General features: G+C 55.6%; 1 protein-coding gene across 1 annotated transcript in view; it reads right to left on the bottom strand.

The window, feature by feature from the left end:
* BLTP3A (bridge-like lipid transfer protein family member 3A) overlaps positions 1-12510 on the bottom strand; it is a 28364-nt gene that overhangs the window by 4073 nt on the left and 11781 nt on the right. The window contains exons 10-20 of the mRNA XM_064173928.1: positions 11958-12122; positions 11271-11413; positions 10495-10636; positions 9848-10044; positions 7590-9130; positions 6961-7157; positions 6189-6340; positions 5939-6086; positions 4845-5116; positions 3779-3887; positions 3233-3327 (exon numbers count right to left, since the gene is read on the bottom strand). Of these exons, the coding sequence (XP_064029998.1) occupies positions 3233-3327; positions 3779-3887; positions 4845-5116; positions 5939-6086; positions 6189-6340; positions 6961-7157; positions 7590-9130; positions 9848-10044; positions 10495-10636; positions 11271-11413; positions 11958-12122 (3161 nt within the window). The remainder of the gene's footprint in view (positions 1-3232; positions 3328-3778; positions 3888-4844; positions 5117-5938; positions 6087-6188; positions 6341-6960; positions 7158-7589; positions 9131-9847; positions 10045-10494; positions 10637-11270; positions 11414-11957; positions 12123-12510) is intronic.

The following is a 12510-nucleotide window of genomic DNA, read 5'->3' as shown; positions in this document are numbered from 1 at the left end:
ATCTACACCAATGCACGCAGCTTGGGTAACAAACAGGAGGAATTGGAAGTCCTGGTCCACCAGGGGGACTACGATGTAGTTGCCATTTCAGAAACTTGGTGGGATGACAGGCATGACTGGGCTGTTATACTGGAGGGATATAACCTTTTCAGGAGAGATAGGCAAGGGAGAAGAGGAGGAGGGGTGGCCCTGTATATTAGGGAGTCACTCCATGCCATTGAGCTAGAAGTGAGGGAGGAAGGGGTAGAGACCTTGTGGATTAAAATCAGAGGGAGAACTAATAAATCTGACATCCTGGTTGGAGTCTGTTACAGACCACCCAACCAGGATGAGGGAACAGATGAGATATTTTACAAACAGTTGGAGGCTGTCTCAAGATCTTCAGATCTTGTCCTTGTGGGTGACTTTAACCTGCCAGATATCTGCTGGGAACTTAATTCAGCAGAGAGGAGGCAGTCCAGGAGATTTCCGGAGTACATGGAGGACAGCTTCATGACCCAACTGTTAAGCGAACCTACTAGGGGTCAAGCTCAGCTTGACCTGCTGCTCTCCAACAGAGAAGGGCTGGTAGGAGATGTGGCAGTGGGAGGCTGCCTGGGGTGTAGTGATCACGAGTTAGTGGAGTTTTCAATATGCAGGGAGGTAGGGAGGCACTTCAACAAAACCTACACCTTGGACTTTAGGAGGGAAAACTTCAATTTGCTCAAGGAACTTATTTCCAATGTCCCCTGGGCAGCAGTTCTTGAGAACAAAGGGGTCCAGGATGGTTGGACTTACTTTAAACAGGAGCTCTTGAAGGCACAGGAACTGGCAGTTCCCATGTGCCCAAAGATGAGCCGCAGGGGGAGGCGACCAGTCTGGATGAGCAAAGAGCTCCTGAAGGAAGTGGGGGAGAAAAAGAGGGTGTATCGCCTCTGGAAGGAGGGGAAGGCTTCTCCTGATGTGTTTAAGGAGGTAGCCAGACTATGTAGGAGAAAAATTAGAGAGGCTAAGGCCCAGCTAGAACTTAGGCTGCCACTTCTGTGAAAGTTAACAAAAAACACTTTTATAAATTTATCAATGCTAAAAGGAAGGGCAAGAAGAGCCTCCACTGCTTACTGGACCAGGAGGGGAACACTATAACTGATGATGAAGCAAAGGCAGAGGTCCTGAATGCCTTCTTCGCCTCAGTTTTCAACAGTAAGGAGGGAGGAGAAGGAGGCAAGTGGCCTCTTGAACTGGGGGATGGGGTCGGGGAGCAGTGTGTTCCCCTGGAAATTCATGAAGAATTAGTTCAGGACCTGCTGAGTCATCTGGACACCCACAAGTCCATGGGACCAGATGGGATCCATCCCAGGGTGCTGAGAGAGCTGGCAGCTGAGCTGGCCAAGCCACTCTCCATCATTTTCCAGCAGTCCTGGCTCACTGGAGAGGTCCCAGGAGACTGGAAACTGCCAACGTGGTCCCCATCCACAAGAAGGGTCGGATGGAGGAACCTGGGAACTACAGACCCATCAGCCTGACCTCAGTGCCAGGGAAACTGATGGAGCAGGTTAGCTTGGGGCCAATAACTGCGCACCTGAGGGATGGCAAAGAGCTCAGGTCCAGCCAGCATGGGTTTAGGAAGGGCAGATCCTGCCTCTCCAACCTGATCTCCTTCTATGATCAGGTGACCCGCTTGGTGGATGTGGGGAGGCCTGTGGATGTGGTCTATCTGGACTTCATCAAGGCCTTTGACACTGTCCCCCACAGCAAACTGCTGGCTAAGCTGTCAGCCCATGGCTTGGATGGTAACACTCTGTGCTGGGTTAGGAACTGGCTGGAGGGCCGGACCCAGAGAGTGGTGGTGAATGGTGCCACATCCAGCTGGTGGCCAGTCACTAGTGGTGTCCCTCAGGGATCTGTGCTGGGCCCCATCCTCTTCAGCATCTTCATAGATGATCTGGATGAGGGCATCGAGTCAGTCATCAGCAAGTTTGCAGATGACACTAAGCTGGGGGCAGATGTGACTGAGTTGGAGGGCAGAAGGGCTCTGCAGCGGGATCTTGACCGCCTGCACAGATGGGCAGAGTCCAATGGGATGGCATTCAATAGCTCGAAGTGCAGGGTGCTGCACTTTGGCCACAACAACCCCATGCAGAGATACAGGCTGGGGTCGGAGTGGCTGGAGAGCAGCCAGACAGAGAGGGATCTGGGGGTACTGATTGATACCCGCCTGAACATGAGCCAGCAGTGTGCCCAGGTGGCCAAGAGAGCCAGTGGCATCCTGGCCTGCATCAGGAATGGTGTGGTCAGCAGGAGCAGGGAGGTCATTCTGCCCCTGTACTCTGCACTGGTCAGACCACACCTCGAGTACTGCGTTCAGTTCTGGGCCCCCCAGTTTAGGAAGGACATTGAGATGCTTGAACGTGTCCAGAGAAGGGCGACGAGGCTGGTGAGAGGCCTCGAGCACAAGCCCTATGAGGAGAGCCTGAGGGAGCTGGGGTTGTTTAGCCTGGAGAAGAGGAGGCTCAGGGGTGACCTTATTGCTGTCTACAACTACCTGAAGGGTGGTTGTGGCCAGGGGGAGGTTGCTCTCTTCTCTCAGGTGGCCAGCTCCAGAACAAGAGGACACAGCCTCAGGCTGCGCCAGGGGAAATTTAGGCTGGAGGTGAGGAGAAAGTTCTTCCCTGAGAGAGTCATTGGGCACTGGAATGGGCTGCCCGGGGAGGTGGTGGAGTCGTTGTCCCTGGGGCAGTTCAAGGCAAGGTTGGATGTGGCACTTGGTGCCATGGTCTAGCCTTGGGCACTTGGACTTGATGATCTGTGAGGTCTCTTCCAACCTTGGTGATACTGTGATACTGTGATACCTCCCCCAGCCCAGGCTGCTCAAGGCCTCATCCAGCCTGGCCTTGAACACCTCCAGGGAGGGGGCATCCACAGCCTCCCTGGCCAACTTGTGCCAGTGTCTCACCACCTTCACTCTAAAGGATTTCTTCCTCACCTCCAGTCTCAATCTCCCCTTTTCTAACAAAGAAAAAGACATTGATGTGGGGGGGAATGGAACCAGTCAGAAAAGCCAAGAGGGAATGAGAGAGCTTCCCCTGAGTCAGGGACTCCTCCTCCCCAGAGCACAGCCAGAGGAGGTGCAGGCTGTTGTGTGCACTCCCCTCTGCAGCACACCTCCCCTGCCAGAGGCTGCAACAAGACAGCAAACTCCACTGCCCAGCCTGCTGCCAGCCCCAGCTGTGCAGAATGGGCAGCAGTGACTCACCTGCAGTCCTTGTGCTGCTGGGACACTCTCCAGGGGGGCCTTCTGCTCCTGAGCAGCTGACACAGGCTCCTCTTGCTTCCCCTGCCCATGGGGAGCTGCAAAGCACAGCACACATTCAGGTGGGACAAAGGCACAATAGAGCAAAGACCATTTTAACTTTTCTCCTCTTTTTAAAGGGAGGCAAACAGCTTCTCTCATTCCCACTGCCAGTGGAGGAGCTGAAGGAAAGGCAGAAGCTGCAATCAGTCCTGTGTGAGCTGAAGGGAACACCAGGCATGAACTCAAGCTGCCAGTTCGGGTATTAACCTGTTCTGTCCTGGATACCAAATGTGCTATGCACACAAAGCAACAGAAGCAGCAGGAAGCAGAGAGGCAGGGACAGGAGCAGCCAGAGAGCAATAGAGGCTGGTTGCTGTGGGCAGGTAGATCCACCTTACACCTGCAGAGCAGAGGCCTCATAGCAGGGCACATCTCCCAGCACAGCACTCTACTTCCTGCACAGCCTGGGGGGGCAGCAGGGCAGAGGAACCCAAATCTGCTGCTGACCTGTCAGGTAGAAGACTCCATCGTCCCTGCGCCTCACCACGACGTGATCCACTGCCAGGGTGACAGGAATAGGGCCAGGGGAGGTTGGGTACAGCTGGGGGCTGTCATCCTGCAGAAGACACAGCAGAGGTGAACTCTGTGCCAGCTCCGGCAAAGGCTTCTCCCCACCCTAGTCTGCACAGCAGTGGTGTTAGCAGCTGGCAACACTGCCAGGGCTCACCGAGGTCACACAGCAGGAGGAAGGGCCTGGGCTTAGTCTTCACCTGGCCAGAGAGCACTGCCATGGAGCAGAGCCAGCTCCTGCCACACCACCTGGGGTGGAGGGGACCTTAAAGATCATCCAGTTCCAAGCCCCTGCTATGGGGCAGGGACACCTCCTACTAGAGCAGGCTGCTCAAGGCCCCATCCCACCTGCCCTTGAACACCCTCAGGCCTGGAGCCCCCACAAGCTCTCTGGGCAGCCTGTCGATATCTGGAGTCAAGGCTGAGGAGAGGCCCACAACCATCACCCCGAAGAGCTGCTCTCACAGCTGTCCTCCTACAAAGTCCTGGGTCCGATCAAGGTCCCTTAACCAAACCTGAAAAGCCAACATCCCTTCAGTCTGGAGATCCTGGTACTGCTGTGCAGCAGCACTGAGGCCTGAGCCAAACCACTGCTTCTAAACCACAGTTAGGCAGTGTCCCCCTCCTGCACAGGGTCCTGCTCTCACCTCATGGCTTCCACCTGCAATTCCCTAGAGAAAAGGTCAAACATTTCCCACCCCACAGCAGCACTTGGAGGCAGAAGTGTTCAGCTCTTCCTCTCGACTCTGCAAAACAGCTCAGCAACAAAGCTGGGGAGAGAGCCTCAATGTCAGACTGCCATTTCTCCACCACCCAAGCACTCAACACTTCCACCGAGACTCCTTCAGCCCTTTTTTAGAAGCAAAACAAAAGAGTGCCAGGGGAGCAGCACCTCTGCAGAAGCCTGCAGCAGCCCTATAGCATTCTCTCTGAAGAAGAACCCTGCAGGTGACCTCTGCCCAGGCTGCCGTGCTGGGGGAACCCCTGGTCCCCATACACTCACCTTCAACGTGATTTTGGCATCCACAACTTCTATCTCCATGGGGATCACCTCTGGAACGATTTCGTCCTCAAGGAAGGGGCCCAGGTTGGTGAGGAAGGACATGAGGAGCTCTGCTGTGTAGTTGTGGAGCAGCAGCTGGAGAAAGCCGTTCTGGAGGGCGAGTGGCGACCGCAGGGCAGCGGCAGGACCCAGCTCGAAGCGCAGGCACACTGCCGGCTGGCTCCTGCCAGCCTCGGGCGCCGCAGCCGCCTCCGGCCCTGCACCTCCCGCAGCTGCGGGACAAAGACCTCACTGCAGAGGGTGCCACAAGGACTCGCATCCCTCCTCTCACCTCCTCAGCACACTTCAAACCCAGCCCCGGTGCCGCAGACACAGGAGCGGCGCACGACGCCCCGCGGCAGGCACCGCAGCCGCCCAGGGCCTCCCGGGCCCTCCGCACCTCGCCCCACACTGCCCTCTCGTGGCCACAGGCGGAACTGTGATGGGAGGCGGCGGTCCCAGCGCGGTCCCAGCGCTCGCCCTGCAGCTGCTGGGTGGTTGTCGCTTTTGGAGCTGGGCTGCCTTGGTTTGGGTTTTTTGTGGGGGTTTTGGTTGCTTCTGTGGTTTTGTTTTTCTTTTTTTGTTGTTGCTGTTGTTTTGGGTCTGAATTCGATTTCAGCCCTGGGGAAGCACTCAAGCCCAGAATCACAGACCAGTTTGGGTTGGAACGGGCCTCAAAGATCATCCAGCTCCAGCCCCCTGCCATAGGCTAAAAACCAGGCTGCTCAAGGCCCCATCGAACCTGGCCTTGAACACCTCCAAGGAGGGGGTACTATTCTCAGAACAACCTCAGGGGTTTTCCAGATCACTTCGTTCACTCAGTCCATTTCATGCCTCCCCAGCAGACGTTCCAAAAAGCCCAGCAGTGACCTTTGGGCCCCACAGAGCTTGGATGGGCAGGCACCTGGGGAACCCCTTACCAGTTGTGTTCCCCTCCTCGAGTCACATGCCACACTACCCACACTCATGTCACCACTGCAGTGCACTGTCCCTGATGGTGACCAGTACAAAGGCCATCTGATGCCATCTGTAGGAGTGGAGCCCAGCAGACTCACCCAGGTAGCCACGCAGGTACTGCCACAAGCCGACGTTGCTCAGCTGCTCTGGGGTCACATTCATCACTTGCACAGCAACAGACAAATCATCACCTCGAGCCTCAATGCCACAGCTCACCTCCCTCATCTTCAGCACCAGGACAGACACCTGGAACAGCCAGAGACAGGTCACTTAGTAAAACAAACATTCCCACAGGATTTGCTTCCAGATCCCCTCAGAGCCATGGGAGTAAAGAGAGACAGAACTGACCAACTGAGGGCTGGGGTCTTCACTCTGAGAAGTTGAGCTGCTCACTTCGGGAGACACTGCCCCCTCCTCTTCACCCACCAAGCTTGCTCTGCTGTCTGTGTCACTGGGGACCTGAGGAAGATGGCCTGAGGGAAGAGGGTCCAGGCTGGACTCTGAAATGGAAGGAACAACAACTCGAGCTTGTTTCTTTGCCTGGTTTTCAGCAGAACTGGTCTCAGAATCTGCCTGAATCTCGTGGCCAGGAGCCATGCTCTGGGGACTCTGCAGCTCCTCAGGTGAGCATGAGCAATGCAGAGCTGAAGCCAAGCTGTGCATGGCAGTGCTCAGTGCACCCAGTCCCTGCCAGTCAGAATCAATAAGGATGGAAACGACCTTCAAGATAGTTGAGTCCAACCATCAACCAGCACCACTAAACTATGGCCTTCAGCACCACATCTATAAGGCTCTGAAACCCCTCCAGGGATGGGGACTCCACCACTTTCCTGAGCAGCAAGGGCCAGAGCCCAACTACCTTCCAGTGAAATCCTTCCTACACCTCTCCTCCATGCCAGCCACCCTCTGGCAGGCAGTTCCAGTCCTTGCTCTAGAGCAGCCCAAGGACTGCACAGCTCTGAGTCCAAGGATTCCTCCCCCCTATGTCAAAGGACAGGAATCTATCAAGGCAGGGAGAGACACTGGGGCTGAACTGTTCATGGCCTTCAAGAAGTGACACGAACAGGACAGGGAACAGCTGCCTGCAGCTGGAGCCTGCCGCCGTCGGAGCCCCACTCACCGGAGTCTGTCAGCAGCACAAAGCCGTCGCTGCCGTCGCTGTCCACCGACAGCCTGTCCTCGGCGCTGCTTCCGTCCGCCCAGGGCCACTCGAAGGAGTGCTGGGATGGGCTCCTCCTCACCGAGAAGAAACGCAGGCGGCTGCTGCCGCCCCCGCCCGGTGTCACTGCTCCTTCCTCTGCCTTGGGCACAGGGTCCCTGCAAGAAGAGACATGATCAGGGCAAACACCTTCACCCCCAGAGCACCCGCAGCAGGGCAGACATAGGCTGGACATCAGAACAAGCTCTGCACAGTGCAGGTGGTGAGACACGGGAACAGGCTGCCCAGAGAGGTGGTTGAGGCCCCATCCCTGAAGACATTCAAGATCAGACTGGGTGGGGCCCTGGGCAGCCTGATCTAGTTGGGGATGACCCTGCTGAGCGCAAGGGGGTTGGACAGGGAGGGTCCCTTCCAGCTCAGTGCACTCTGTGACTGTACTGATACTGGGCTGGACTCTGAACACCTGCAAGTCAGACTGTGGTGCACACCCCCAGAGGATGAAGATCTCTCTAATACCAATGACATGGAAGTAAGGGCAGCAGCTGGCCTACATTTCCCTCTCGCCCCAGCGAGAGGCACAGTTCACTCACTTGGCTGGGGGCAGGGAGAGCATTTTCTGCATGGTGGATGTCATCTTCTCCCTGCTCAGGCTCAGAGCATCCTTTGTTATAGACATGGCCTCTTTGGTGAGGTCCATGGTCACGTGCAGAGCTTCCTTTGTGGCGTCCTTGGTGATGTGCAGTGCACTGGACAAGTCCACCTCTATGTTCTTCAGAGGGATGAGCTCTGCCTGCCCGTCGAGAGCGACGCTTCCCCTGCCCGAGGGCTGCACGTCCAAGGTGGGGCTAGAAGGGAGGGGAGGGCTCTGAGGATGGCTGCTGGTCTCTGATGGCCTTTCTGCAACCAGAGCTTCCACAGCTTCGTGTGCTTCCTCTACCAAACCTTTCTCCTCCATGCTCTTACTGTGCGGAGCTGCACCCAGAGCTCCGTCACTTGCAGACCTGGGGAGCCTCTCCAGAGGGGCACTGGTGGCACTGGCACCTGTCTGTTCAATGCTGCTGCTCTCTGAGACCTCTGAGGGGCTGCAGGGCCCCTTCTCCGAACCAGTCTCTGACTTCAGCTCCTTCCCTTCAGCTGCCAGCCCCTCCTTGCTGTCTGAAGGGGGCAGCTCCGACTCGATCAGGCTCGTGGTGTCCGAGTCGAGGGACCTGGGCTCCAGCACAGGCCCTGGTGCTGGGTTCATGAGCAGGGCCACTTCAACACTGTGGAACACCACACCCATGCAAGCAGACATGGGGTCTAAAGGAGATCCAGTCACCTCCTGGGTATCCTGGGCCAGCTGCTCCTGCAGTGTCTGCAGAACTTCTTTCATCCTGAGCAGCACCAAGTACTGGTAGTGGTTGAGCCGAACTTTGAGATGAACAGCTGAGGACACAAGCACGTGGATATCAGCAGAAGCTTCCAGCTCCTCGGCCACCCCATCAACTTCACACTCAGATTCTCCCAAGACATCCATTGTCTCAGGGACCTTGTAGATGTTCTTCAGATCCTGGTCAGTCTTTGATCTCTGACACACCCCAGGCTCTCTGGAAAGGTTCTCACCCTGGGAGTGATTGCTAAAGCTGGCAGAAGGCTTCATTTTCAACTTGGAGGCAGCCAGCTCCTGTCGCTTGGCTATCTGAGCTTGCCCCCATCTCTTGGGAAGGCAGGCCCAAAGGGAAAGGGGAAAGGGGTCAATAAAGCTCAGGGCTCTGCCCTTGGAGCTCTCAGCCCCCTCGAAGTCCAGGGAAAGCTCAGTGAAATACACAGACCAGAGATCTGCAGAGGCAGAGGCCTTGTGCAGAAGCTGGGGAGTGCCTGCAGGCTTCCGAGGGCTGTCCTGCACCTCGTAGGCGTGGCGCAGGAAGAGGGTGTGGAGCAGGCTGAAGGTGTCCTGAGCCCTTGGGAACTTGCTGTAGCCAGAGTGGAAGAACTCTGAGCTGGCAAACTCGCGGAAGAGGCTCTGGAGGTCCTGGCAGCTGCAGGAGGGAGCGTGGCGAGTGTTGGTGGCAGTAACCTCTGCCGTGCAGATGCAGAGTGCCTGCGGACGGTCCCGGTGCTCGGCCACCTTCTTCTCCACGGGGATGCTGAGCTACAGGAGGGAGAAAGACACGGCAAGGAAAGCAGTGAGGGTGGAACTCACAGAGCCTCATCCTGGCCTTTTACAGCGGAGGTCGCCTGTGGAACAGAACCACCCGAGAGCTCCTGGTCTGTTCCACAGGCCCCAGGGCTGCACCAGGCTCAGTTCACCCCTGCCTGAAAATAAAATACAGTTCATAAATCAGGAAGAGGGATCAGCCAGGAAGGAATTTAAAGTGAGGGTTACTTTAGGTTCTTCTACCATCCATGGCTTAGGCAGCAGCTCAACTTCCAACACTCACTTTGATTCCTCTGCAAGGCCTTGCTGTGTTTTCAGGTCTGCAAAGCTCCCCAAGGCACTGCTAAGGAGGGCAGCCAATGACAACCACGAGAGACACCAGCGCAGCAGACAGCACCACTGGGAACAGCACAGGTGCCAAAGGCAACTTCAAAGGCCAGAGAGCAACCTGTGCCTCCTTGAGCCACCAATTCCTTCTGGAAGGTGTTTCCATAAACTCTGCCCTGCCTGTCTGCCCTGGTCTGGGACTTGAGCACTGTTTCTACTGCCCATGGGTCAAAACAAAGCTAAGCACAAGAGGTGGACTGAAGAAAGTCTGAGAAGGGCAGAGGCTTGGTTTCCTCATTCTAGACCCCAGCTACACCCTGGTCTCATGTCCCCTCCACAACAAGGAGGGAGAGAGGCCTGGGAAAGGAAGGAAAAGAAGGGCACCTTCAGCTGGAAGCCATCCAGGCGCACATCGAGGTGCTCATCCTGCTTGCCCGAGTCCTCCAGGTGCCTGTAGATGGCTTTGAACTGCTCCAGGCTGCGATACAGATCCAGACAGAAGAGGTTTATCCAGAGCACACTTGCTGTGTCCAAGGTAAGCATCAGGCCATTCAGCTGCATGTACAGGTTTGGGCAGGGAACTAGGAGAGAGTTGAGGCAGATCAGTAACAGCAGGAAAGGCTTCTCAGGTGGTCTGCAGCTCAGTGGGAGACCACCAGAGCAGAGGCTTCAGCACCCACGGCACACCCACTGCAACAGCTATGCTGCAGCTCAACGAAGTGTTTGGGACCCCCAGCAAGTCATCTGCAAAGCACCGCACAGCCCTGCTCCAGAGCTATCTGGGAAGGCAGAACCCCAAGAGCTGAGCAAGCAGAGCAGCTCCCTCAGTGTGTTCTGGGTCAGTCCTTTTGCAAGCACATCTTTGCCTTGGCATTTTGCACCACACCAACTCTGACCCAAACTACAAAACAACAGAAAGGCAAACATCAGAAAATGAAACAAACATTGACAGGCAGAGAATGTGTAAGAGAGTAGCTAAAGAACCAGGAGCTGAGCAGCTGCAAGAGAAGCTGCTAACCTTGGGGTATTACCTGGAAAGTCCCGATTGTCTGGGAAGTAATACTCTGTGAACTCAATATGGATTGCAGAGACCTGATCAGGGAGCTTGAAGAATTTCCTACTACATGAGAGCAAGGTGGAAGGTTTCTTGCTTTGCTGCCCAGCTGTAGAAACCTGCAAACACAAGAGCTGTGTTCAGCTCTGCTGAACCTGGCTTCGGCAAACCTGAGTGTCCCAGTAAACCTGCAGCCTCCCCTGCTCAATCCACCTCCTTTACACATCAAACACACTCTGCTTCCAAGTGAAAACAAAGCCTTTTCTACCTGCTAGAGTTGTCAGCTCCCCTCCTTTGATGGAATTCAGTTCCTTATGTCTCCTGCCATGGCTAACAAGAGCCAGGATGACTAGAATTAGGTGACTGAATAAACACAGCTGAACTCTACTACAGCTGCCTGCCAGACTCAACAGGTCTAGCTAGGGATGCCTTCTGAGTCAGAGAACACAAGGGAAGACTTAGTGCTTCTCTGCCACCACTCACATCCTCATTAACTTCTCAAATGTCTGCCTGGCTCTCGACACAAGTCCAGATGTGGACACAGGAACTCAGGGGTGAGCCCTGCAGCTTCCTCTGAGCATGAACAGCAGCAGCAGCAGCTCAGGCACAGCTGAGCAGGCAGCACAGCAGTGCTCGGCTGCTCTGGGCAGACCCTGACTGTCCTGGCTGACAGCAGAATTATCTACAGCAAATCAGATGAAGTTTCTTTCCCAGAGTGAGAGGCCCATGTCCAGCCATGGCTCAGATCCCCACCTGGTGCACATCCAGGTCATCCACTCGAACCAGCAGGCAGCTGGAGCGGAGGCGGCTCCAGGGAGGGCGGTGGAGCCGCGGCAGGCTACTGGGGGGTGCACAGCCTCTCTCTGGGGCACCTTTCTGAGGGCTCAACAAAGGATCTGTGGAGATGGAAAAGCATAACCAGCAGAGTTTAAATGCCCTCTTCTGCAGTGAGCTTCACCATTACACCAGCAGCGATGTGCTTACAGAGCAGGATTACCAGCCCCAGACAGGGACAGCTGGGCAAGGAGAACGACTCCAGAGTCCTGAGGAAAAGCCCTGGGAAAGCTGAGTCTGCTCTGCAGCAAGGGCAGGCTTCACCCAGGACAACCTTCAGCAGGGGAGTGCACAAGATCATCTCTGGAGCTCCCTTCCAAGCCCTACCACTCCCTGGTTCTGCAGCCAGAGTTTCAGTATTTCATTAGTCCTTAGAAACTCATCAGTAAGCCAGGGAAGGGCCCAGGGTAGCCTGCCCATGCCTGCTGCAGTGTTATTCCAGCAGGATCACCACTTCCCTTTGCAATCTTTATGGTTTGGGCGTACTGTGGATTTCTGCAGCAACAAATCAGCTGCTGAAGTGGGCAGAGGTGGCTGGAGGTACTGCTGGATGGGGAAACCCCCTGCCACCTCCTGCTTACCAGGAGTCTGCCCAGACATCCTCACCTGGCTTCCTCCTGAAGGGGGAGAGGGGAGTCCTGGAAAACGCAGGCTCTGCTTCCTCATAGAGCTTCTCAATCTTGCTTTGAAACTCACTGAGCAGCTTCCCTGCCCACTGCCCCCTTGTCTCCATTGCTTCACTGTACCTCACCCAATGTCTGCAGGCATCTCCTGTGTGAAAGCAAACATCCTGGCTTTACAAATGAGGTTCCTGGATATACAGAACCCTCCTGTGCCCCTCGAAGGTACAGAGCTGTGCAGCCATCCTCTCTGGTATCACTTCTGGAACATGCAATATGCAGCACACTAAGTGCTTGTGAAACAAGTGCAGGCTTCCACAGGACAGAGCTGGTCCTACCTGCAAGTGTTCCACATCCAAATGTTGGGAAGAATGCCAAGGTCACTTCTCCTTGGCTCTCCAACTAACCACAAACAGATTTTCTCCTGGCACACACCCTACAGCCCTTCTAGACCAACCAGGCACGTGCGAGACCCAGATCCAGAGCTTAAGCAACTGGAAGGGAATCCCAAGTACCAGCTTCATTCTTCACACCAGAGA

This window comes from Pogoniulus pusillus, chromosome 39, assembly GCF_015220805.1.
Source record: "Pogoniulus pusillus isolate bPogPus1 chromosome 39, bPogPus1.pri, whole genome shotgun sequence".
Taxonomy (NCBI): domain Eukaryota; kingdom Metazoa; phylum Chordata; class Aves; order Piciformes; family Lybiidae; genus Pogoniulus; species Pogoniulus pusillus.
Note: the sequence above shows the minus strand (reverse complement) of the source record. Positions and strands in the feature narration are given on the sequence as shown.